The following is a 27,959-nucleotide window of genomic DNA, read 5'->3' as shown; positions in this document are numbered from 1 at the left end:
AGGACAGACAGACCACCTCTTTAGGCCCGGCCTGACAAGCTGGTGGCTCACCACAGGGCTGCTATAAGGGACTACGGCACAGGAAGGGCCAGACCTGGATTAGTAGCCAGAGGGGATTGCTTATCACTTCTGCAGGCAACCCTTGGAACAACCGTGAACCCCCACACCGAGTTACCTCAGAGCTGCTTTTCCTCTCATCCAAACCTGAGAGGGGAGAATGGCAAAGACTTGGTCTGTTCTCATGGGATGGCCCTATGCCAAAAGCAGCAAAGCAGGAGTGGCACCTGCTCACTTTGCGAAACATTTACCATTACCACAGCACGGAAGAGGTGTGTACAGACTGTTTTTCAAGCCTATGGCTGATGGAAGTCAGAGGCAGGGCTTTGATGCTGTGCAAGAATTAGGATCAGACTTAGCTGGCTTAAGCTACCTCTAAACGGCACTCTTTGGAGAGGGCAACAGTTGTGCAATGAAGAATGGGGAAGGAAGACACAAATCAGCATGCTTTGTATTGTATATACAAGCTGTGCATTGTCCTTCTTGCTGCCCCCTTTTAAAATATATTTTAAAAAGAAACAATAAAGCACATTCTAAACCAAAGTCACTATCTGGTGCTGGTAGGTAGAGCTGTTCCAGCAGCCTTTCATCTGAGGAACCAACAGCAAGCAGAACTGGCCTCTCACAAGGCCTTCAAGGAATCACGGAGAACCAGGTCATCTGCCAGACTGTGAGTAGGTAAAATTGTTTACAACAAAGTGAAAACCTCACCCTGGTGTTCTTGTTTCCAGGTGTAACCCAACAGACTTCACTGGCAATGAACTGAGGCTGGTAGCAATCTCACTTTCCCATCTTACCAATACTCCTGGAAAGTGTTCTCCTGTGTTACAACCTGCAAGTTGTCTCATATTTAGTGCAGTAAGTATTATTAGATGAAGTAAAATTTTTATGAGCTATTAAATATCATTAGACATCACAGATCTCATCTCTACATCACTTTGAAACATCTATTGCCTTAATAAAAATTGTAACAGTTAGTTTTAGATCTTGTATATTCCAATTCTACATTACTACATAACTAGGTAACTATCATAAAAAATTAACAGTGACGAACTCTCATTTAGGGCCTTTTATTCAGAGAGCATGGTAAGTGCAGCAAGAGACTGAGCAAGCACAGCATTGACAGAATGCAGCCTGGAGAACTGATACCCCATGTAGGGCCAACAAATTTATAACTGAAGAAAGCCCATTTGTTACATGGAGCTTACATTTTTTAAGTTGATATTGCACCAACCGCTCTGTCAAACTTTAAGCCAACAAGAATACAATCTACATTAATCAAGTGCAGAATCTAGAGTGCAGTAGTTGTTTTAAAGGCACTTAATAAAACAAAACAAAACCCAACAACTAAAACAAAACAAACCCTAGCAAAAAAACCCCAAGGCTAAGATACAATACTTCAGATCTGTTTCAGCTTTACAATTTGTGAAACAAAAAATGCTCCTTCTTATAGCACTGGATGCAATTGCAATCTGCTCATTGTATCTGCAGTTGAGATCTGAGGGTATGAGGCAGGTTGGAAATCAAGTAACTGTGGATAATTATGAAAACTTTCTTGCATAACGTAGGAAGTTACCAGCCCAGAGCTGGGAGGCGATGACCTATGAGCTCCCATGACCGTTCCAAGTGAACAGCCAGTGCTTGGCCTGAAATGCCTCACTCTCTGTCCTCGCTTGAGAATAAGGTACGAAGTCTGTGACTTTGACCTTCAGCCTTTTTTTTAATCTTAGGCTCAGCTCTTTTTATCTCTTCAAGTTGCTTGACATGTAAAATCAAAATATCCATACTGAAGAGGAAGCCTATAAGACGTGTTCCTGTCCAACAGACTAGAAAGTAGCATGAAAAAAACCCCAACATTTTCCTTTATTCTAGTTTGATTTCAGGTATGATAACAGTTTTGTTTCCATCACTGAAAATCACTTGTGTATCTGAAGTATAATGCAGTATAAAATGAAGCCCATAATCACACCTTCCCCTAAACCCATGATGAAACACAACAATGACCTTAACACTTATTTACTGCATATTTGTGACTGCTTTGCAATAAAAGGATGTTTGAAGAAAATTAATTAGAGTCATATTTGAGAAGCCCTTGCCTCTTCTCCTAAAGGGTTATATCAAGGCAGCATTTTTTGACTTATTAGTAAAGCTAGTCAAATCAAGTAGCAGCTCATGTCCAGATGGTTTTGCTGGCTCCCTAATTCTGAAAAATATGTTAAAATTGAATTACTAGATTCTTCTGTGAAGATTAAAATTCAGGCAGTATACCGAAAGCAGTATACAAAAGAACAATGCCATCCTGCCTGTCCCCAGGAAATGGTCCTTACATTATATGGCTTGAATAATGACTTCTTGGTAAAGCTCTTTCTAAAAAAAAAAAAAAAAAGAATGGACATACCGACGGCATGAATGCATGCACACATTACAATGTGAAGTGTAGTTCTTGTTCAAACCACTTACAGGGCTTAACTTTACAAAAAGATGAGACAGTCTATTGAAATTTTCCAAGTGGCTTTCCCTCTTTTCAAAGGAATGAAAGGCAGCATATGGATTTTTCATATCATAGGTACTGATGAAGCAAGGATGTCTGTTTGTAAGAAATGCCATCAGAGACCTATATGGAAAGAAAAACCTGCATCTTACAATTAAATATGCCCTTAAAAAAACCCCTTTAAACACAATAATGCAAAGAAACCAATTTTGCTCTGCTGCTTAATTAGGTCTCTTGCCTGTAGTAGGCCATCACATTATGTTGACCTATGCAATACTTTATGGAAGAGTCACCTCCAGAGAGGCTGAAAGCCATTTCCATCAACTGTATCGATGCTGACGCTAGAATGGTAATATGTCTAACAAGGAGGAGGAAGGGAGTCTTGATTTTTTTTTTAGTGAATAAGCTCACATTTATGTTTAACAAAACTTAGATATTTTCCAAATTACGAAAAAAAAGTTTCCCCATTATCTTTTTGTTAATTCAATATTTGGGCAACATCAAGGATTACAGTGCTTATAACATGTTTTATTCAATTCACATAGAAAAGCATGCAGTATTAATGTAAAATGGTACAGTATTAATGTAAAATGTTCAGTGCACATTAGGTAAACAAGTCATTAGCATACAAACCCATTTTTATGGTCTACACAGGCATACTGAACACACTTAGAATAACAATGCTTTTTGGGAACTAAATTAAAAATTGTGCTTAACTTCAAAAAATACAAGCCATGTTTGCAGAAGAGATGTTTTCCAACTGAAGCGCTATAGTCCTGAAAAGAAAGAGTCTGCTACCTTACACCCACCTAAAACAAGAGTTTCAGTACAGTACAGTGCTATGAGACAGTCCAAGCAGCAACATTTCCTCTGGGAGGCAAGTTTTATGGCAAAACTGACAGTGTTTTATAGCAGTTTCATGAATCCATAGGATATATAGCCAGTAGCTGCCTTACGTGCACAAAATGTAATCTTCAGGAATGGGAAACATAACCTTTAAAACAAATTCTTAGATAAATGATTGATTTGACAAGGCCATTTAAAAGTGTCCTGTTCAAGGGAGCCATTAGCTGTGCTCAAAACTGGAAGATCATGCAACCTGAAAACTTAAAGAAAACACTCAAACCCCCAAGACCACCAAGTAAACAAAATGCCCAGCCAAAGAAAAGAATCTGGAATGGTTCTTCCCTAGGAAAGAGCTTGTGATGGGCAAGGGAACGTTCAGTTTTCACATAGTCGAAAAAGACAGGATCAGATTGCATGGAAGTCATTAAAAATTAAGTTCACCTGTAAATATTAAACATTCGCAGGTTGACGACTTAAGAGTTACGTTTGATTTCCAAGCAGAGTCAGTTCTTGGTGGTTTTCGATGGACTAGCACTGGAAAGGCTGCTTTGAATTTTCCTCTTGGTTGACTGACTGACATTTTTAGTTTTCCTTTCAGCTATAAAGGAAGACATCCAAGGAGGATTAAGCTGATTGTGCAGGTCAGATGACATCTTCAAAAAGCAGGAACCGAACTTTTGTTCCTCAAACGACCTTTGCGAGTTACCGAATAGTAAACTCTGGGAAAAGTCTCTATGAAATAAACAGTTTGGAGGTTTGATATCACTAGCCACTACATTTTGGCCTGTAAACAGCGGAAAGTGGTCATCTGTATCTAGCTCAGATGGGGAGAGGATGGAAAACGTAGCGGGTTTCCAGCCAGTTCTGTCAACTGCTGTCTCTGGGCACTTCATACTTGGTTCCTCATTCATCCCTTCCTGTTTCTTTTCTGTTTCATTCAGCAGCTTAGAGCACTCTGTTGACTTTGAAGAATTATCAAGATCGGAGGACTTGAAATTATAGCACGGACTCTTGCTGTTATCTGATTCGGACATCATTGAGTCCAATTCAGAAATTTTATCGAGGTAGGCAGCATCCATAGATGCCTCACTGGAGGTTCGTGTGCGATTCATTTCGGAAGAGCAGAGGGTATGCAACCTCTTAGGTAAGCAAGAACTTGTTTTATCACTGGACTTTGCTGACGTCTCGTCTGACTGTCCAGCTACTGAATTTTGCTCTGATTCATCAAAATCTAAGTTCTCGGCAAAATTTGTTGGGCAGGTGCCCCAAAAACCTGATTTTCCTGTAGTAAAACAGGTTAGCTTCTTTTCACTACTACAGCTGCTTGTGCTGTGCTCTGCAGAATCTTTGCTGCCATCATCTGAAGTGTCACAAAACTCTTCGAACTTCAGTTTTCTCAGGAAGGCTGATGGTTTCCTTGCATTTTCTTTTCCATCGGGAGTGTTCAACTGAAGACGACTGAGAGACAGAAAAGGAGTGCATGGTGGTGGAAGATCATAAAGTTCTTCATCCTTATAAGAGGTACATTCTTCAATTTTATTCCACTGCTCTTCCAAGCAGGCATCCATATTTGTAGTATTTTCATCCAGGAGAACCCCCTGACAGCCTGGAAATAGTTCTTTCTTTGGGGCACACTGGGTATTTGAGCCATTTGAAGCATCTTGACTAGAAGAGCTTAAACAAGTTCCCCGACTTGTCAGCTGTTCAAGACTGTCAGGACTTTGACTGGTGGTCAAGGCTTTTTTCTCCTCAACTTGGATTTTCAAACATGTTGTATCTTCACTGCTCTCAGCTCCCTTAGCATCTGCAGAAAGCGCTCTCTCACTAACAGCATTCACTGTCTGGGTTCCTTCGCCTGCATTTTTCAGCTGTAAAAGCTGACATTCCATTTCTTCTATGTATTTATCACTTCTTTCCAGTGCCTTTTTCAGACGGTTCATTTCCCGTTCGCTTTGTTCTACTTTGGACTGAAGTGCAGCTACTGTAAACCGAGCAAACCTGCAAGAAGTAAAGACGACAATATTAAGCTGGAAAAAGACATTCCTGTGGTTTGCAAGCTCATTTCATGAAAGAACAAAGCTATTAAACATTGTGTTAATTTTAAAACAAAAGTCAAAACTTTACTCTGCTAGTTATGAAAAAAAAAAAAGACATCATATATAAGGTAAAGGTGGAGGTGAATACCTGAAAAGCCAAAATTAAACTATTAGTGGTAGTATGGCAAAAACAAGCAGATTAGCCTTCCAGAGGCTGGTTCTATCAATTCAACTCAAATATGCATGAAGAATTATCCCCTAAACCAATGGCAAAGATTTATGATAACATTTGAACAGTGGTCCACATCTTGAAATATTTACATTCAATCATTTTCCTACAGTACAGCAGTGTTTTACAATACATTTCTTACACAATGTCACCTTGTCAAATATAAAATGCCAATACGAAATTCAGAAATTGCAATAGTCCTTTGAGGTGGTTTAAATACTTATACAGACCATTTCAATTACATTCCCATTAGATATACAGCTTTTTCTCAGCCATTGCGAGGATGGTACTTCCACTTATTTCAGAGCTGCTTGTTTGATTTTTTTAATTCTTTTTTGAGCTTTACAACCAGAACAATCTAATTTCTTCTTCGACTCCAATACAAAAAATCTGCCACTTGTGGTTTGTGAGAGTTGTGTGTTCGCAGGGCTTCCAGCTTGAGCACATTTTCAACTGCCAAGATACAGACTTGCATTCCCCCCATCCTCCACCAGCTTTCAAGACTGACCTTCCCCAGAGGGCAGGTGAAGGTTTCAGCTATATGCCCTGACTAATTCTACCCTGTCACTGACAGGCGGGCACCTGGGAATTCCCTGCTCCATCCGAGGCTTTCAATTTACTGAAAGAAAAAAACAACTAAAGTTCCGGTATTATTGGGAAGGAGGGAAGGACCTGCAGCCACCCTACAACTCTGACACATCAGGGTTTATATCACAAAGAAATTACAATTTTGTACGTGGGCTCACGCTAACCTCTGCTTTCCATCTCGCAGCTCCATGTTACAGACCAAGTTTATATCTACTCTTCCAGCACAAACACTGCCTGGAATTTCCACCCTGTTTTTCTGTCTGTCTGTCCGTCCTTGAGCATCTTTCAGAGTCTCAGGGAATTCCCATTCCATTTTCCCCATTCCACTCCCTCACCCCTTTGCAAAATGCTCCCACTGCAACCCTTAGACCAGTGAGGTCTGAAGGTGGTGTATCTGTGACTATGCTGGCAAAATATCCATGAATCTACGCATATATTGCCAGCAAAGAACTAAACTGTATTTCGTTTCTTCTATTCCTGAGCCCAAAGCAACAGAAAACTGCTCTGTGCTGACAACTGCAATACAGTTAAGTGAGTAGTCAGGGAAAGGAATAAGCAGTATCACAATCCTCAAACAACCAGATCTGATGTATTTCAATGTTCAACTGCTTTGCGTATTTAAAGGTCTTTGAACATTTTGGCGTAGATAGTTCAGTGGTGGGGAAGATTCAGACAATAGTCTAGATAATTTCTTTCACAGAACTGCTACTAGACCGCTTTTAAAATCAGATCAGCCTAAGCTCCACACAGTTTTGGTGTGTGCCATTCACTGTGTTTTAGACAGAAAATGGCAAGGTTGTAATTTTATATTTAGGAGTGTTCACTTACTAAGATTTTTTTCCCCTAAAAGGAGCTGGCTGGATTGGAATTCTATTGAGGCAAGGACCACCCCCACCTCACCTCTACTCAATTATCTTTGTCTTCATAAGACAGACCATTTTTCATTTGCTTAATCTATGGGTAACAAGTTCTCAATTGTTTATAGCAGTTTCACCATTTCTGGTTGCACACAAGAGGGAAATGAGAGAAAAGGTGCACAAGACTTCTTCCCCCCTTCCTTCCCTATGAAACTAGATAAAAGCAGAATCACAGACAGCTCAGGAGTGTTTCAGTTACATTTTCAGGTGAAGAAGGTTACAATGAAATAAGCATCCTTGCATACAACACATTTTGGCTTATTCTTTCCTTCAGTAAAAGGAACTCATATTTTGGCTTAAGATACAGAAGGAGCCACTGTAGCACAGCAGGGCCCAAACAAGACCCTTCCTGCTCCCCAGGGTGATCCAAAAGTATTTATTGTGCCTTTCTCTAACAGACCTGTTCACACAGCCTTACAAGAGCAAACCCCACACTGCTTAATAAAGGATATAAAACTGATGCAAAAAATACAATTTAGCTTAACAGCCAAGTGAGAGATGGGAAAAAATTATTATGTAAAATAAGCAAGATTTTCTGGGGTCTGCTGTAACAGACATTTTGACATAAAAATTAAACATGTTTACATTTATATGCATACCTGGCAATTCCTTTTTAATGGAAGAATGGTGTAATATGTTTATTTAATGCAAATAGCATTAGTGACAGCCTGAGATTTGCTTATGAGGAGGAAGCACTATATTCTCAAGTGCAACTTTTATAACAAGTGTCCTCAGGTTAAAAAAAAAAATACAGTATGTTGTTCAAAGCCAAACAGCATCACTAATATGTTAATTGTTGTAGAGGGATGTGCTTGGGAATTTTGGCTTTTAGAAATGGGGCATCTGACATGCTGCCTACAAACAGTTATGTCTGCAGTTAAACACCACAACTGCAGTTGCTTTTTGTTCCTGCTTTGAGACTTTATTTCCCAAATTTTCAAGGATATGGATTTTTAAGACAGCCATATTACAATGTCCATATTGCAACCAATTACTCCAGACCAGACCATGACATAGGTGTTTTAGTGGCTGATCTGGCAAGTCAGTAGGCAGTTTAAAAGACATGCATATTTTGGTTAAAGAAGCCACAGCACTCCCCATCTCCCCCAACCAAACCAGACTCTTAAGAGACCTCCTCTACTTTTCCCTTCAGATGTACAGTGAGTTGTGCCACAGTAAAAAAATATGGTTTGATAATAATAATAGAATGCAGTACAGTTACATGAAAATAAAGTTTGGCCCGACACTCTAGATAAATTATTTTTCCTGACGTATTTGAACCATTGAACCAACTCGGTAACAAATGGATACATTCTTTAGTAGAAGTTAAGGTATTCAGTATACATGTGGTAAAGAGCATTTTTCGTACCCTTATGCATGGACAAAGTCTTTTCAGTGTCGGGGTCTTGTTCTTTAGTTGTATCACTTAAATTTTGAGTTTGTATCTCACTGCATTTGTTTCAAGAAAACTGAAAGCCCAGAGAAACAAGTGGTCACTCAAAGTGAACAGAAAGCCATTTCAGGTGGGATTTGGATTTCTCAAGTGACATTTTCGAGGGCCTATGGTCTTTTACATGACTGCTGGCCTCCAGCTGTCACTCTGGAAGGATACAGGTCTCCTCTAGGTCCTGTATCACAGCTGCCAGCCCCAGGCAGGTGTACTAGGTATGTTATAGTGTCTGAGGTGACACCAGATGTCTTGATGAGCACTTGAACCTCATATTTCAGGATCTTTCCTCAGAGTCCTTCTTCTTGTCCTACCATTATTCTAACTTGACACCAATCAGAAAGCTACAGTCAGCTCTCAGCTACAGTGAGCCAGAAGAACTAATGTTATAGATACAACGTTTGAGTGACTCTCTTTCACATTATTCCACAACTACTCCCTCAGTCACATTCAAGTACTCCTGAAGCTGTCCATTTAGAAACTGTCTGGGAAGTTTAATAATCTCTTATCCACAATAAATTTCTTCAGTTGTTTCTTCTACTCTTTTCTATCAGTTCTGCAAATTCAACTTCAGGGTTTTAGTTTCACACATCGGTGACCACCAACTGTAGTAGGTCTGTCTAGTTAAGCCCTTAACTCATATCAATGCAGTTTAAAACCACACAACCTCATACAAACATTTCTCTATTGGGATAGTAAGCAGCTGCAACAGTTTTCCTGTATAACCATTTACAGAAGAGTGGGGCTGCAAAGATGCCATGGAAGATGACACTCCAGTTCTAATCACCTGAAGGTCCAGACTGGTGACTGCCCAGCAGGCTCAGATACATAAGCATGATCCATCCTCCAAAAGAGACAAAGGTTGAGAAGTGGGAAATGACAATGTATAGTCAGAGCTTGTCACAGTTCGAGATCAAGGCAATGCCAGAGTGCACAACCAAACCCAGTCTTGTCATTTAGATTCATATTTTCATGAGGGTTTTGCACTTAGATGGGAATAGGTAGGAAATCCAAGAACAAAACAGCTGAAAGCCTTACTAGTTTCTACAGCCCTTCTGTGATACCAGTTGGATAAGAAAGAATTCCATAATCATTCTCTACATCAACTATGAAAGGTGATCTGCAGTAACATCTTGACAATATCCCAGGTTATATACAATTGCCTTAGAAGTGCATCATATTTGCATAGACACGTTTTAAGAAGAAAAAACAGTTATTGTCAGACGGGGGCTTTTTCCTAGCAAGCAAGCAAAAAAGAAAAAAAGTCAAGAGATATACCTCAAGCATGTTGCTCTATTTAGGATCTGAAGCAGAAAAAAAAAAAAAAAAATCAATAATGGAATTTGGTTCCAATTGAAAAAAGTCATGGGTATAGCCTACTACTGCTTTCCATTCTGCAGAGCAGGCTGGCTGACAGAAGAAAGAGTACAATGGCTCCTTGAAGGTAGTAGATTGCTACTGCTGATTTTCTAAGCTTGTAGAAGAACAAGTTATTTTCAACACAAACAAATATTGGGCAGTAAATCTCCTCCATCGCACAGTTCCCATAGTACAAACCAATCTGAAGACACATGGCTTTCCTCCTGAAATCTCTCCTGAGCATCAAGAAAATCCACTTCACATCACATGAGTAAGGCGAAGCTTTTTTGTTTGTTGGATGACGGTAGAGCAGCAGGATTTGAAAAGAAGAACAGCCAAGGTACATTCTTTGAAAAGAGCTTCTCCTTTCACTTAGGGAATTAGGTGAGTTCAGACAAATGTGCAAAGCCTCTCCAAGCATTTTAACATCTTTTAGTGAAGCAGCACTCGTCCTCCAGGTAGGAAAGCCAGATTATACCTGAGGTTGGTGAACAGCATAAACCAGAAAGGATTACTGCAGAACTACTATGAAAAAAACACTGGAAAACCCACAAAACCAAGCAGTGAGATCTGAACGTCCTTACCCATCTGCTTAAGGTTTAGATCTTCATGCCTAGAGCAGGTGTTTCCTCAGGGTTTAATGCAATGACTCAAGAACTCAGAGTTATTTTGAAGGCTACTAAATAGCATTTTCCTCTTATTTTAAGCCAGCTGGTCTTAGAAGGTGGTGACTCTTACGCGACAACAAGTTTGTGGGGAGGCGAGACAGCAGCCCAGATTTCCATCAAGGAAGACCACAGCATTTCTAATCTGCACTCCGGACACAGGTTACTAAACGCCCATTTGTAGCTTCAGTGAAATGCAGACTGAATTAAACAGTCTGGCATGAGTGGAAATATTTGAGTTAGATTAAAAGTGAATGTTGTACACAATGACCTAAAAAGTCAACAGTCTTAGATTTCAGTGTGCAGGTACCCCAAAACCACAAATCTAGACTAAATCTAAAGAGTAAAACTGGAGAGAGGGGAAAAAAAGCCCCAAAACAACAACAATAAAACAACTCTCAAAACCAGAGAAACAGCAGAACGCAACAATTTTCTGCATGTTACAGATAGTTTTCAGACTGGGATTTTAACTGGCAGAAGAAATTAAATATTTAGGGAGAAGACTCCTAGGAAGCCTAGAAGTCTGGTTCAAGCTAATTTAAATCTAACCATTCATAAAATACACGATACCCTGGAGTAGATGGACTTGCTAGTTATTTTCCTTCAGGTAAAAAGCAAACATCCCTTTGCCAAAAATGCTTTTAGATCCATTGTGCCTTGCCAATAGATCTAACACTTTTCTATTTTAAGTAGAGCTGGAAGTAATAGAGGCTTTACCATCCTGCAAAACTTAAGTTTTAGAAGTTTTCCTGTTCTGTATCAGAAAAATGGAAGTGACTGAACATTTCTGAGGAGAAAGAGCAAACGAAGAGCAAGCAACAATCACCAAATCACTCAGTCCGATTTGCCCAAGAAATGGGAGACTAACACAGCTCTGCTAAGAACCACAGCAAGAAATCTTCCTCTATTTGCTTTTCAGACCTGTGTCCCAACTATATGATGGTATGGTATTCTGGTAAAGGTCTATCCTCAAAAATGTTTAATGAAAAAAAAAAAATCTAATCAATGAGCATCATCTATTAAAAAATGGTGCAAAAATCCCTGACATGGCTGCAATGTCAATTTTATTGACAAAATGACATTTTTCAGCAAGTTTTAATGGATATGAACATAGAAAAAACAACTCAGGACTATGATAAAAGGAAAGTTTTTTTTATTGACGACCAAAGAAGGCTAATTATATTTTTCCTGTGATGTCAGAGGTAGAATTTGTGTTACAAAGGGATCATTCACCTGCCATCATGCTTCCTTTGCTATAAAGCTAAGCCTACTGAAATAACTTAGGTTGTGATATTTAGCTCCATTGTCATTACGCACAAAATCAAATACATTTGGGATAAGGGGACTGAATACTGACGAATCCTTTCTAAAATAATTTGATATAAGTTTTAGTTAGTTACCCAGCCAGTTGTTTAAGCGCGAATCCATACCTGACAATCTGAAGGCTCAGAAATATATGACAAATGAAACAATGGTGGGGACACTAAATTATGAAGATCCAGTCCAGTAGCCATTTTAAACTGCACTAGAGCCATTCAGAAACTTTAAAAAAAAAAAAAAAAAAATCACCTTCTGAATAAAGTACACTGAAACAACTACACTGGCAAACCAGTGTACCTGCATAGAAAAGTTTAATTATAGTGACATTGTCAGGCTCTGATGCTTATGGCTTCAAGTCTGATTTCATAAGCAAGGTACGAACACGGGTATTGCAAGCCCTGTTCAGTATGTGAAATCTAGTTGAAAGACCTTTTAGATATTACCAAAGTTTTCCATCAGAGCTAGAAGAACATTTTAAAAAAATGTCTTGATGTTAGGTCCGGTCTAGGTATTGACCAGACTAATGACTACAAGGGTGAAAGTTAATTTATAAAAATCTGCTAACAACACTAAGACAGGAGAGACTTCCTATTACCCTGAAGGATGTGACTGGAATTCAAAATTGTTTTGACATGCATCAAAACGTCACCCTGAAGAAAACAAATAAATGGGTGAAGTCCCACACTTTGGAAGGGGACATTAGCAGCACAAATGCAAAATGAGGTAGGAAGGTAACTTTCTAAGTGGCTATTTAGCAGAATTGGTACTGACCATTCAAGCTAGAAGTGCCAGGTAAAAGGAAGCAACAAAAAGGGTATCGCAAGATATCAATATAAGATATTGTAGCAAGACCCAAGACAGTTTTTCTGCTCTACTTAGTGTTACTGAGGCTTCATTTGGAATTTAATACCCAGTTCTAAGCCTTATTGCTTTAGAAAACCACAGACATTGGAGAGCCCTGAGAGTACAGCAAAACCAAGTAAATCAGAAGTTTACTTTTTCTCTTACGTCACACTTACCTAGCAGAATTGCACAAATTCAGTCTAGAAAACATTACTAGGACTGAATGGGTATAGGTAGGGTGAATCAAAATTGCTAAATCTAAGGTGTGGGTTTCTTCCAGGACAAATTTTCCCTTGCATATACTTAAAATTCTTGTAGTGCACCACTGGGCTCAAAATAAAACCAAAGCTGAAGATAGCAGAAGCAGGGTACAGGCATGCAACTGTCTGCACCTCTGAAGTGTTTGAACTATTCCTGGCCCAGTTTAAGTCTGATTCAATTCATGTGCTTGATTCCCATGCACAGCTCTAGAGTTAGCATGGACTAATAATCATTCCCAACAGGCAGGTAGTATGTGACTGTTTGTTCTGGAGACTAAAAACACCCCAACATTTAATAGTAGGCACACAGACAGGCCAACATACTGGCATCTGGGTTCCAAACCAGACCCCGACACTGTCCTATTTCTAATAACATTTGGCTGTATCAGTGCTTCTAAAGCAGAAAGTGACTGGCTGTTGTTTTAGTCCACACTGGCAAAAGATGAGAAAAACAATCAGCTCGCAACAAAGATTAGCTCTTCACACACCTCTCTCTCTGACATCTAATTTTTCTGACCAACAAGATGATAAAGCGCGCGCAAGCTGGAAGAAATGGAAATTCTCTCCATGGGGGAGTTTACCTGACATCAGTAAAGTAAAATCAAGTAAGATGATCTTGTCTTTTCCATCTCTTCTTTTCTAGGACTCATTTATTTACATCTATTTACTTTTCAAGTTTGCCATACTTGCCAACTCACTCTTGAATGTTATGGGAAAAGATACTCCACGCCATTAAAGTGCTCTCCATTGCCAAGACCTTAAACAGGGCTCTATTTCCCTTATTAAGGGACTTCAGGGCAGAATGTACTTTTACGCATTTAATGGCATAGCACAAGGATCATGCATCTTCTTTCCTGTGGTCTTGAACCACAAACAGTCTGGCAAGCAAGCTCTCTATAAGGATGAATTTCATCTTCCAGTAAGTGAGTTGTGAACAAGAACAAAATCCAGAGAGATCTCATCACACATTACACAAGTATCCCTCACCCCCCTTCCTCAAAGCACTGTATGAAGCTTCAGTCAATGCTGCTCTTAGCTTTCTGAGTTTTAAACCAATGAGAGAAAAAAGGTAGTAAACCGATGAAAGGAAGGAACACAACTTTAAAAATATGAACAAGTTGCTTCACAAAGTACTTCCAAGGAGAGGTACCTTAGCACACAGCTGTAATCAGTATGGCAAAGTTTCTGCTTTCTGAGGTCACTGTCACTGATGTTTTAACTGGTTAAAACAGAGTATTAAACACAGGTGTCAGATCTTGGAATAATGTTCTTATGCTGCAGAAGCTTAATTCTACATATCTTGCCCAGTCACAGAGCTGTCAGAGACTTTCATTGAATAGGGAGCCTAAGTCCACAGAACAAACCCTGAAAGCAGCAAAAGGAAGAACAAAACAAATACAACCAACCAGAACCTCTGTACTCAGTAACCAATGCTCTACTTTGACTGTATACCAGATTCAGAAGTTTCCCAATAACAAAAATAAATTAACTGTAAAATTCAACTAATAAATCCAGTCCTTCGATACTGGCCAGATAATGCAAGGAATGGCACTTGGAGTCATGTCATATTCCTTCACTGTAGACTTGCTGCTATTCTGCAAGTTGCATTTGTCACCCAAGTCTACAAGGATAAAAATTCCAAAGTCTACCTGGAGACACATATGCAACACCATGTACACCATCACAGTTTTAGGTTAAAGTCCTACAACAGTTAAACAGTCCATAAATAAAATATGGTAGCTCTTAAAATATTCACATACTTTTGTGGTGATCTACTATCAACTTCAGCTTTTAGTCGCAAATTCTCTCTTAAAAGGCTATTGTTCTCCATGCTCAGTTTCTTGTTTGCCTAAGGAAAAGAAAAGGAAAAAAAAATAAGTATACAGTAAACCAGAAATGACTTCTAATATTTATAGGACAAGCTGTTTCTCCCTTTTAAAGAGACAGAACTAGAAATGTGAAGGCAAGAAATAGCCTTCAGACAGGGACACCACTTAAAAATCACCAAGGGAAATGGATTGCAAAACTGAATAGCGAACAGACATTTTTTATTTATATTCCCAAAATACATCGCAAGTGTCCTATCTAGGGAAATAAACACAGCTATGCTAGTTAGTACGGAAAGTCATTAAGGAGATGTACTAATGGCAATTCCATGTTTTTTTTTTTCCACATGACTAAATACGTTAAGTACATTAACATTACAATGTGCAGGTATCAGCAAAACTAATGTCGAACAGCTTCCTCCATTCCAAATTAGAGTAAGATTACTTTGGGTTTTTTTGGCTTCTTGTTTTTAAAGCACAGTTATCGTATGGATGTAAATCCATTACGACAAGCTATTTGCAGTCTTTCTTCACTTTCTTCCAGGATGTTGTGATTAAGACTCCTGATTCACAACCCTTCTTACTCCTTGAATTGAGGTCAATTCCTTCTTCTCAGTTCAGCAGACACCCTTGTTAACAAGATACTTCATATAAAGAGAAGTTTTCCTGCTGCCGTGTTTCAGAACAACAAATGCCACCGTCCTAACAACTAGAAAATACTCTTTGCACTACATAGCTTGCTCAATCTCCTGCTGAAAACAATACCACCAGTCCAGAACTTGTAACTCGTAACCTCAATCAGATGATGCTTCCACTGAATAAAGTAAGTATGATCTAGAGTTAGATCCAAAGAAGCAGCTATGCAACCAGGCTCAGGAGTGAAATGTACTTTTTCAGAAGCATCGAACAGTTCAAGAAGAGAGGCAGAAAACTCTAAATGCTTATAACAAATATCCCCAGCAACCTCTTCAGGTTAGGCTAGGACAATGGGGGTATAGAGAGAAGGGAGAAGGGAGAAAAACCCCGCAAAACAAAACAAACACAAAACCAAACCAAACAAAACCCAAACAAACAAAAAAACCCAAAACCCCTCAAAACCCCCAAAACCCTGCCACTCCCACCAAACACCACAATATTCCTATGGGTAGAAAGAATAAATAGAGACTTCCGATAAAGAAGGAATGGGAAGGGTGAACCCAGGGCTTGGGCGCCTGAGTGTCAATAATTTGGTATTTTAAAAATAAAAGCGCAAAAAACTACCCCAAAAGCAATGAATAAGAACTCAGGACACCTCTCTTCCAAAGGAGCATCAAACCATTGGACGACATGGCCGAGACCTTTCTCTCCTTACAGAGACACAGGCCCTCAGCCATACAATCAAATAGGAAATCTCATGAGTTGTGTAGAGTTGGTATGTATGGCATCTACCTGGCACACGGCAAGGCAGGACTGAACCTCTTTGGTATCCTTCTTCCAGACAGTGCTCTGCTCTCCAAGCCAGTAATCTGCAAGGGATTTCCACTTGCAGCACAAGGTCTAGACTAAGGAGTTCATGTAACCTCATTATTAATGGCTGTACTTTGCCTAGTATTTCTACTACTGGCTTTGTATCACCACTTCCATACTCGTTATGACTCCACTCAAAGCAATAATGCCTACTTTGGCAGTCTCTGCTCTAGGACATTAAATGATAAAGGTGTCTGCTATTTCGTGACTCAGTGTGGTTTGAAAAAGAAAATGATGGCAACCACATTTTCTGAGGGACGCTGTGTCACTGGGAAGTGATGGGTGGTTGAAGCTCCTGGGTCAGGTACTGTAGGGGATAAGAAGGTTTCCGATTCCAGATTGAGTGTCTGTGGGAATGAGGTCTTGCTGTGCAGACTGAGTGAAACAAGGTCTAAAAAAAGAGCCAAGTGACTTTAGGTACTCCTGGAATTGAGCAGCTGTTGAACAGGGAACAGATGGGAAGAGAACGTTGGACTCTGTAATCTTAAAGGTCTTTTCCAACCTAAATGATTCTGTTATCACAGTTTAATACTTGGTCTCAACGACCCATCTAAACCTCTATTCATATCTAACCCTTAACCAAATTCAGAGACTCCATAAACTTAAAGCTCTTTTCTTCATAAGGCTGAAGCTATACTGACACAAAACCCAAACACATCCCTCCCTCAGTTTGTCCTATATTCTTCTTTTTACTTACCTAAGGAAAGAGTTAAAAATCTTAGCCACCACAAAAAAAAAAAAAAAGGCAATATAGCTTAACTTTATGGAAAAAAAAAATACAAAAAAAATAGGCAGACAAGAACTCCTTGCTGTCAATCCATTTTTGCCAACTAAAAGTGCAGAAGATGTGTCCCCATCTGTGAAGTTGAAGTCTGAGTCTAGCTAAGCTACTGAAAAAGCTAATTTTGGAAAATCAGTTTATACCTTTTAGCATTTATCACACAGTCCATTCAGGGGCAGAATTTGCTTTAGACTACACAGAGGCAAATCTAGAAGTGTCCCATTAACAACAACAGAAAGGCAGAACGGTATCATGTGGACCTCTGAGTATGTAGCACAGGAAAAGCGTAAACACTATTAATGCTTACAAGGGGAAAAAAAACCCAAAAGTCCTAAGGACATAACTCTTCAGTTCTGCAGGAGGCAACCCAGGACTGCTAATAGAAGAAACAAAGGCAGCATTTGGAATACATGCAAAGTCCAGTACTTTCCACCTTGCTTTCAAATTACTCTTCCAATTTAACTTTTCTTCAGTGTTCCTTGTGCCCGCAGGTAGATTTTACAAGATATTTTATTTAGATCTATTTTCACATGACTATCTCTTGCATCCCTCCTTCTGCAGTATCAGGTTTTCTTTACTATTACATTCAAGATGTATAAAAAAGCCGCAGGTCTCCAGTAAAGGATCTTCTGGTCATAAAATGCTGAAGCTTGTCTATTTTCGGTCAAAGGGTCAAGTTACTCTGTCTCAGCAAATTGCACCAAAAATATCGGCTAGCAGGAAGGGCAATAGTGCAAAATCTGCCTCAGCCAACTCTACTGTGTTTGGCCACTGAATGTTGTAAAATAGATATATTATATAGATTATTGCAAGCCTGAAAAATCTGGTCATCAATACTGGTGACAAGTGCTACTATAATCGAATTACCCAGTCATAGAGTGACAGAGGAGTTGAAGAAGAGTCACATACAAGACTCACTAGAACAAGCAATAACATTTGACACTCGCAAAGGCTGTATGGAAATACTATGATACACCAACAGTCAGTGGAATTCGATTTTTTCCTCTTTCTTCTGGATCTATGAAGTACCCATAGGTCATGCTAGCTCTCACTGCCATCTAACTAACACGAAATGGTTACACTACGAGATAGCTGAAGACATGTATTTATTACCTCTTTTAACTTTTCCACATTATCCATTACTTTTTCATACATATCATTCGCAGCTTTCAGCTTTTTGCTCCATTCCTCTGTGGTTTCTGGGCCACTGGTACCTGCTTCATCTGCTGACTGGCTAGTTTCCTCATTTTGGCAAGACAAAGCTGATGCCGCAGGATCCAGAAGAGACTTCAGTTGTGTTTGCAAACTGAGATTTTTACCTCTCAGATCTTCCACTTCTTTTTGCAGGGATTCTATTTCATCCTAAAGGTGTCAGAAATTCACAGGGATTAAGATAATGCGTGAGATTAATTAAATAATACTGGCAAGTTCCCACAGCACTTGAGAAACATGGGTTTTCTGGCAAGCCCAGATGCATGCCCTCACTTACACATATATCTAAGTATGCTTATGTATTGTGCTCTAGGCAGGATTTTAATCAACTTGCACACTCAAGCACAGTAGAAGGTTTTAGTAAAGGGAATCCCTTGACTACACAAAGGACCCTGAACAAACTGGTGGGCAGAACAAAAGCTTCAAAGCATTCAGCAACATGAATCTATTATTAGGGCACTCTGTGGGAGGATTTCCTGTATCAAGAGTGTTCTTAAGGTCGTCCTCTGCTGACTCATTTGCTGTTATTTGAAAATGTTTCTCTCGTATCTTTCTGAAACATCACATGCTCAGATGCTGAAAGTCTCAAGATTCAAAACGGACAGAACACTGCCTGGAAGAGGCTGCTCCAGCTACACAAAAGTAGCAACATCTTAGGAAAGACTCAAAATGCAAAGAACAAAGCTCTTAGCTGTATCGGTCTGAAGCCACAGAGAAGCAAAAAAACCTTCAAAAGCCTGTTGTTAAAGGGATAAAAGAAATAATTTATCCTGAAAACCTGTATTCTACACTGTTCAACAACTTCAGTACTTGAGTTGCTCAAGGTCAGATTACTAAAGGAGGCCCATATATAGCATTTAGTTTTTTGAAGAGATTTATGTTACCCTATGCATATCTGTGTGATTTTGGAGCTGATTCAATAAAAAGGCAGGGAACCTCCTTTTCCTGACGCCACCTTCTGTAGAGGATGAAAGCAGCTGAACTACAGGCAAACTTGTCACAAAAGACAGCCCTTACTTCCCCAGTGTTAAAGATACACACCGTGTCTATTTCCTTTCTCTCATTCTCCTCCCTGAGACAGGCTTCCTTGCAAAATATGTGACGTCTTCACACTGCTGCTACTAAGGGAACGACAGCTGAGAACACAAACTAAGCATATTCCCTATTAACACCTTTTCACCTTGTTCCTAAAAGAATATTTTTCCAGTAGGAGAGAGAAACTTTTAAGTATTCACTCACTTTCAGAAAACAATAAAGCAACAATGATAAAACTTAACCTATGCCAGAAGGTTACAGTGGGCAATATTCTTTAAGAAGGAATTTAGTCTCCCTGAGCAACAGGAAACTAAAATGTTTGCATTTGTATCAAAGACAAAACAAAAAGGCCGCAACACTCAATATGCATAAAGGAAACCCTCCCATACCACCTGGGGGTGGAATTCCCACAAAACTCTAGAACTGGCTGTAGTTGGCTGCCTGTAACGTAGAAAGAATATCACCATGACTTCAGCAGGACCACCTCAAGCACCAGCAAATGCTGTCTCATAACCTTAGCCAGAAGGTGGGATTTTAAGACAGCTGAGTTTCATGTAGATCCAATATAAACCTTTATTCAAATTAAAAAACAATGGGACTCAAAGCAAAAGGACAGTTGTATGCAGTAATTTAACAGCTGCGGTTCATCTGGAAAGTCACAACACTGCCCATGTCCTTACCTCATATTCTTTGTGGAGCAATTCAAGCCTTGTTTTACGTAGGTGTTTTCTGACTGTCGGACTAAATACAGGATCACTTTCACTTGTTCCTCCTGAAGCAGCACAGGATGAAAGAAACACTAATATTGTTTCTTTTTCAGTCAATTAAACACGAGTAATCCGCCTCATAGAGCTTTTCACATCATCAACCACGAATACAGCTAATGTTGGACCAATCTGCTACCATGGGAGATTTAAAGTCCTTCGATTGTCAGAACAGGTTAAACAGGACTATCTATTAGTGATGTTCAGACGTCAAAATCCTGCCTTACAGCAGGAAGACAACTTTTGAATTTTTGAACTTCATATTTTCCTTGGCAGAATCCTATTTTATTAAAATTTATGTCAAATAAAGATTGCAGTATTTCCTAGCTCTGGGGACGTTCAGATCCTCATTTAAGTGTTTTAGCTTTGTCTTATTTCTGTGCTAAGAGACATTTTCTTAAAAATAAAGCAAAAGGGAGGAAATGGTGAACAAAACAACAACAACAAAAAACAACACAAGAAAAAAGACCACATAATCATGCAAGATTCTGGATTTAAGTACATTATTTCTCAGCTAAATGCCATTCTCTTAGGTCAACAGGTTGCAATGCATAGGTAGAGTACTTCAAGTAAGATGCATTTTTTCCAGTCAAAGGCAGCATCCAACAAGGATTTTAAAAACAATAACTGGAGCTCCGGGGTACTTGCTGCCTTTGAATAATCTAGCCATTAACAGATATATCATCTTTGGAATTTTTACCTTGTAGCTATTATGTATGCTTCCAGAAAGATTTAAAGGCAGACCTTCCTTAGACATTGGTAAAAAAAAACACAGAAGAAAAAATATCCAGGCATCTTTGGACTCAAAAGAATCTCCTCGAGCAGTAAATACCAGAAAGTTATTTCAAAGTCTAAAGTTGTCCTTACCTATAATTTCCTTGCAAGGATTTTCAGGTGTGATGGGAATCCTGCAAGCTGGGCACTGATTATTGTTCTTCAGCCACACTTCAATACAAATGGAACAGAAGACATGGTTGTTGACACAGATGACCGGGTGACGGACCTTTTAGTATTTAGAAGAAAAAAAGAGGAGAAAAACCCCCCCAGAAAGACACTATGAATCCAATAGAACATTTTCAGGTAACAGAATATGAAAATACACCACTCCATCTCTTAGTGCAAGTCTAGTCCTGCAGAAAAGAGAGACTGTTTCACAGGGTGTCCTCCTGACTGAAAATACCAAACTTCCCCATTATTGTAGGCACTAAAGCTGTAACTATTTTTGCAAAACTAAGGTTCTTGATCCCAAGAGCTCATTAATACACAGTGTGGCAGGCACCCTTCCTTCACCCCACAACCTCTAAGAACTGCAGCCAACCACTCCAGTGAAATGCATTTGCCTCCCTAGGTGAAAGGAGACCAAAAGACACACATTAACTGATTTCCAAAAGTGCGGGAATGGGGGATTAGCTCCTGGCAACAACCAACACTTTGCCTTGGAAGAGGTGTCACTGAAATGGATAGTGTTACAGATTCACTCCAGCCTGCACATCATCAGCTTCATGGAAACCAGCTTTAAAAAGAATAAGAGCCAAAACCACAGAGCAGAAACATGACCCAGCAATCACTAATTCAAGCCTCCTGCTAGATATGCATTGCTACTAAATAAGTCATTACCCAAGAATGGGGCAGCTCACTGAAGGATTAAATATTCCAATCAGACACAGATCCTTTCAAGAAGCTTTCCCTCCCCTTCCAAAACAGTTAGGTAAACAAACTTTTAGAAAATATTCATGACAATACATTATTCTTGTCATTTAACTGTGAGCCCTCTTTCGAAGTACATATGCATAGAGGAATCAAATATTATATGGAAGAAAAAGACTTTCCCCTGTATCTATACCTTACAACAGCTTCTGTTATGGCTTACTGTAATACGCACTCTCAAATCTTAACAGTACTATCCATGTTAGGGGTCTTCGAAATAATTATTTATTTTTCCTCCACCACTCTCTTTGGCCAAGAAATGTGTTTTGAGACATAGAAGCAGCAGTATCTATTACTTTAGAGTCTACTGTGTTGCACTTAAAACCCAAGCTTAAAAGAATACTTTCAACTTGAAAAGAAGTCCTCATCATCCCCAAGATCTTCCTCTTTCATTTTATTAGTAAAGTAGTCAAACTAAAAAGGAAAAATGAAATGTTGGCAGGGAGAAACAAGCAACTGGAAAGGACAGCCAAAAATTACTTTGGAAAATAGATTAGATGTGTCCTGTAGTGAACATACCCATACAATCAGTGTTGCACAAGCTAAAAACCAAGTGTTTTACCACTGAAATACAGATGAATCTGAATTAAGGCTCAGATCTGTCAGCTTCTTCTCCAATTTACTGTCTATGCCTCTGTCACATTACAGGATTCACAGTATCTTTAAAACCTCCAATATGACAGTCCTGGGAAGCAGAGGATTTATCTATACACAAATTCACATTATTGAAGGTGTGAACAGAGACACACTAAACAATTTCTCTGTCTGCACACTTTCAGCTCTAATGAAGGAGTCTTTTTTGTGATTAATGCATGCATTAGCACACCAATGCTTTGGCAATGTTTAAATATGACAATTTCAATTATTAAAACAAACAAACAAACAAACAACTTGTTATTTACGGCTTTTCTGTAGCACAAAAAGAGCTTTCTCTAGCTTTCCCACAGCAGCTAGAAGAAAAAAAACAAACCAAAAGCAAACAAAAAACCAACTCTTTCTCTGGTCATACTTCTTTCTCAGAAGCAACCTGAGAATAGTTATATGGATAGCAATATAGAGCAGAATAACATGAAATAATCCAAACAAGAAAGACATTTCAGGAGTGTAGGTCTCCTCCACAGGGAGCAAGAGACCCTCAGTTACCCCAAACCTGACACGGAAGCGCACTTCTTGCAAGTGAATGATCACTCCATATCTCCAGCAAAATAGTAAGTCACATTGATTACTCTCTGGGGTACAGCGCTTCTGATTTACACACCTTTCCAAGTTTCATTTCAGGGCTGAGGTTTATACTTTTGTTGGCTCAGGATCCACACAACAACAGCAGAAGCCACTATGGAAATGTGACACAATGGCTGGGGGTGCTGCTGCCCTCCACTGAGCCCCTGAGCCACCAGCTATGACAAGCCCAGGGGGTAGGCGATTGCGAGCTACTCATTACTAAAAAAAACCATTTCACTTGAATTACAGCACAGTTTCAGTTCCTTAATCGACCATAATGTCTAGAAAGACTACAGCTTCTGTGGGAAGGCTTAATCAGCCAAGTGATCTTGAGCAATTTCCTAGTTTTACCCCATACATAATGCAACTGCCATGCAGATCAAAATCAAATCCTGTACACGTCTATGTCACTGTCATGGTTTAACCCCAGCCAACAACTAACCCCCACACAGCCGCTCACTCACTCTCTCCCAGTTGGATGAGGGAGAGAATCAGAAGGGTAAAAGTGTGAAAACTCATGGGTTGAGATAAATACAGTTTAATAAGTAAAGCAAAAGCCATGCACACAAGCAAAGCAAAACATGGAATTCATTCACTGCTTCCCATCGGCAGGCAGATGTTCAGCCATCTCCAGAAAAGTGGGGCTCCATCACACATAACAGTTACTTGGGAGGACAAACTCCACTGCTCTGAACACCCCCTCTTTCCTTCTTCTTGCCCCAGCTTTTTATACTGAGTGGAACATCCCCTTGGTCAGTTGGGGTCAGCTGTCCCAGCTGTGTCCCCTTCTAACTTTTTGTGCACCCCCAGCCTACTTATTGGTGGGGTGGCGTGAGCAGCAGAAAAGGCCTTGACTCTGTGCAAGCACCACTCAGCAACAGCTAAAACATCCTGGTGTTATCAATGCTGTTCCCAGCACAAATCCAAAATATAGGCACATACTAGCTACTCTGAAGAAAACTAACTCTACCCCAGCCAAAACCAGCACAGTCAGCTGAAGGCACTTCTGGACTTTCAAGCAGCATTAACAGAAGAGCAAGCGTGTGGAAAAGCAGGCATACCGATACCAGTGAACGAGTCCCCAGACATCCTGGAGGGTTTCAACATTCACAGCATCGTGTGCCCAAGCACAAGCAAACTGTCAACACCAAAACCAACACAAGGGACCTTCAAGTGATTCTAGGATGAGTAAACCTAACAGCCTGGTGCAGATGGCTTCTAATCTGCTCACTAATTATGAATACGAATATGTTAGAAGATGGCCCAGACTGTGCTAAAAGAACGTTCAGGTAACAAAGGTGAAATTTATCCAAGCAATTGTGGTTATTTGCACATCTTGCCAATACACTTTACAACAGTGTTCACAGTAACAGAACAGGCTAACCTTCCCCTCCCCTTAAGCCTTCTGCTTCATCAAAAGCAAATGGGTGACATCATTGAATGAGTTTCTCTTCAACATCTCTTTTATCCCATTACCATTATGCACACTGAATAGTTTCTATTTTGCAGTCAATCCTTTGTAAATTTTGCAGATATATCAAGAGGTACATTCTGACTGTAGGGTGGGCCTTCTGCTCAATTTGAAGCCTATGCTACAAACCACAGGAGTATTAGAATATTTCAACCCTCCAGGAGACTTTCTGCTCCCCTCAACAAGACAGGACAAAACTGGAAAGATTTTTCCCTTGATGTACACTAAATAACTTTTTCTTTCTCTAATCTTACTCTTGAAAACAGGAGAGCTTTTTATGATGAAGTTTTTCAATGAAGTTCCAAGCTGGAGACAAAGATATGTATTAGGAAAAACGACAGCCAGAGCTGTCAACTTGGCAAAATTTATACAGCTTCATACATCTAAAAAGGAAAACATTCAAATACCTTTATTACATACACCACCACCAGATTCACTTATATAATGTTAATATATTACCTCAGTGCAAGACACCAAGTAAAAAAAGGGAGTGTGGAAATCTCTTCCAGTACAAATTCAGGAACATCAACTCCTGATCAACTCCAGAAAAGAAGTATGGAACAGTGGCTTGAAATAACCCAGTGGCTTTACAGCAAACTACCCGTGAATACCAAACAAATCTATGAAGTGTTTAATTAGAAATTCACTAGGATCAGATTCAAATAGCAAAGCCATTGTCAGCTTGATTTCACTCTCTCTTCTTTTTCAAGAGTATCCACTTCATATTACAGATGCAGTAAATTTGTATTCTCGTCTGTTTTCATTAAACAGATAAATAGAAAAGGAGAGGTAGCGGGACGACAGCCATGCAATCTTGCTCATCTTTTACAGAAAAGCGAAGAAATGAGTAAACATGGTTACTAAACCAGTCACTCTCTGTCAGAGAGCTGAGAAAAGGGAGATGCCCGACTGTTTTCACTACTAGCGCTACACCTACTTTGTACCTCAAACACACCTATTCTTTTGTTATCACTCCAGCAGAAAAGGTCTTGGAATAAAGGCCACGTGAGGCACAAAGAAACTGGACAGCAAATGCCAGAGTACAAACATAAAAGGCTGTTTCTTCCCTTGTAATTACTGATGTGCATTAAGAGATTTGTTTTGTTTTGGAGAGCAAGGAAACGAAAGTAAAAGACCAGTGGGGAATGAGCAAAGAATTTGAAAAGCAATTAGTGGCAGCTATGAAATTAGCTCTGGGGCTTTCAGAGACCAGACTGTTTCCCGAGGGAGAAGAGAAAGGGACTGAGGAAGGGTCAAAAAGAAGAAACAGAAACTTTCTTCTCCAGACTGCTGCAGTTTTCGTCAATACTTCTTAAATACGCTCGGTTATTCATCCCCTCTTTGTTTCGCTTGTTCTCCACGGCGCAGCACCGCGCTCAATTCATCACACATTCACCTAAAACACTCCAGCTGCTGCAGATACCGGGAGAAAAAAAAAAAAACCTCAAACGTTCACCCCAGGACCCGCACACCCACGGTTGGGCGCGGGGGCGACCGGTGCCTGGGGGATCGGGGCCCCAGCCCCCGGGAGGCTCCCGCCGATGGCGCACGGCTCCCACCATCGCACCGCCGCCGACAAACCTCGCCCGCAGCCGGGACCGGCCGCCCTGGGGACGGCATGGCCTCCACCCCGAGGCACGACCTTCCACCACCCCGAGGGGAACCCCCGCCTTGGAGAAAACACAACGCGCACCCCCCCCCCCCCATTTTCTTCCCAGCTCGAAGCCGCAGCTTTTTTAAGACGACAGGGGCAGGGTTGCGCCCACGGCGGGGCCCCCCGAGCAGCCGCCGGCCGGGCGGCCCAGCCTCCCCCGCCCGCCCCGTACCCACCACCCGCGGGGACGGGGGGAAGGGCAGCGGCGGCGCCGTTACCTTCCCCAGGCAGATGTGGCAGGTGATGGGCAGCGTGAGGGACAACGTGACGCTCGGCCCGTGCTGCGCCATCGCGGCGGCCCCGCCAGCGCGGAAATCCCACAGGCGGTAACGGCGGCGGCCCCCCGCCAGCCCCGCTACGGCAAGCCGGCGAGGCCAAGCCGCCGCCCGGCGGAGGGGAGGCGGTGCGCGTTTTTGCGGCGCTCCCCTGGAGGGCGGGCGGGAGCCGCGGCCCCCTCACGGCTCTGCCCGCTGCCGCCCACTGCAAAAGGGCCGGCCTCGGAGCAGGCGGGGGCTCCGCCGGGGCAAGGCCAGGCCAGGCCACGCTGGGCCGCGGCCCCGAGGAGGTGGCTGGAGTGGGCCGCGGAGTTTTTGGCCTACGGGCGGCCTTTCTGAGGGGAGGCACAGCGCTGTGGGGAGCGCTTGGCGAAGGGCCCCTGCAGGAGGAGGCCGACGTGGTTACCAGGGCTCGCCTTTCTCCTTATAAACCTGTCTCTCCCTCACGTTTCGTTGCGGTCAATCAAATCCTGGGGTGTATTAAAAGGGGGGTGGTTAGTAGGTTGAGAGAGGTTCTCCTTCCCCTCTACTCTGCCCTGGTGAGACCTCATCTGGAATATTGTGTCCGGTTCTGGGCCCCTCAGTTCCAGAAGGACAGGGAACTGCTGGAGAGAGTCCAGCACAGAGCCACAAAGATGATGAAGGGAGTGGAGCATCACCCTTATGAGGAGAGACTGAAGGAGCTGGGTCTCTTTAGCTTGGAGAAGATGAGACTGAGGGGTGACCTCATCAATGTTTATAAATATGTAAAGGGTGAGTGTCACAAGGATGGAGCCAGGCTCTTCTCGGTGACAACCAATGGTAAGACAAGTGGTAATGGGTGCAAACTGGAACACAAGAGGTTCCACTTAAATATGAGAAGAAACAACTTCTCAGTGAGGGCGACAGAACACTGGAACAGGCTGCCCAGGGAGGTTGTGGATTCTCCTTCTCTGGAGACATTCAAAACCTGCCTGGACACCTTCCTGTGTAGCCTCATCTAGGTGTTTCTGCTCCAGCGGGAGGATTGGACTAGATGATCTTTTGAGGTCCCTTCCAATCTCTAACATTCTGTGATTCTGTGAAATAAACCAGCTGTTTTAATCCTGCTCATTGCCCTGAGCCACCTTCTGCGCTTCTTGCTATGTTCCTGTTTTTTTCCTACTCCAAAATACATTACAGCAAATGGGAACAGGTTCCAGGGGAAACCTCTGAGGCATGTGCTCCCCCATCCCCACCACCTTGCATCCTGCTGTAGCAGCCCAGACCTGGCGTCACCCCATGCTGCCCTCCCCTTATGCAGGCAGCTTGGCCAAAACCTCTTGCTTCTGGGCCCAAAGCATCACCTGTGAGCTCAGGTGGCATTTTCACAGCCCATGCAGCTGTGACTTTGAGGACAACAAGGAAAAGAGGACTGTGATAAGGCCCTCAGCCCTGCAAGTGCTGTGGGTGCTGGTGTTTGCCTGTTGA

General features: G+C 41.2%; 1 protein-coding gene across 2 annotated transcripts; it reads right to left on the bottom strand.

Moving 5' to 3' along the window:
* Window positions 1–1,155: 1,155 nt before the first annotated feature.
* On the bottom strand, window positions 1,156–26,589 carry OBI1 (ORC ubiquitin ligase 1). Of its 2 annotated transcripts, XR_010606891.1 has the most exons (7): window positions 26,454–26,589; window positions 21,050–21,185; window positions 20,099–20,190; window positions 18,285–18,533; window positions 14,819–14,907; window positions 3,836–5,392; window positions 1,156–2,671 (listed from the first exon to the last, which is right to left on the bottom strand). XR_010606891.1 is itself a non-coding variant. In XM_065643514.1 (6 exons), exons 1-6 carry the CDS (start codon window positions 26,523–26,525, stop codon window positions 3,898–3,900), a joined length of 2,133 nt encoding a protein of 710 aa, XP_065499586.1. In that variant the 5' UTR covers window positions 26,526–26,589; the 3' UTR covers window positions 3,017–3,897. The 2 variants fall into 2 exon arrangements, 1 of the variants encoding a protein (XP_065499586.1); XM_065643514.1 differs by lacking the exon at window positions 1,156–2,671 and having other exon boundaries at window positions 3,017–5,392.
* Between the last annotated feature and the right edge of the window lie 1,370 nt (window positions 26,590–27,959).

Source organism: Caloenas nicobarica, chromosome 1, assembly GCF_036013445.1.
Source record: "Caloenas nicobarica isolate bCalNic1 chromosome 1, bCalNic1.hap1, whole genome shotgun sequence".
Lineage (NCBI taxonomy): Eukaryota > Metazoa > Chordata > Aves > Columbiformes > Columbidae > Caloenas > Caloenas nicobarica.
This window is presented reverse-complemented; position numbering and strand designations above follow the sequence as displayed.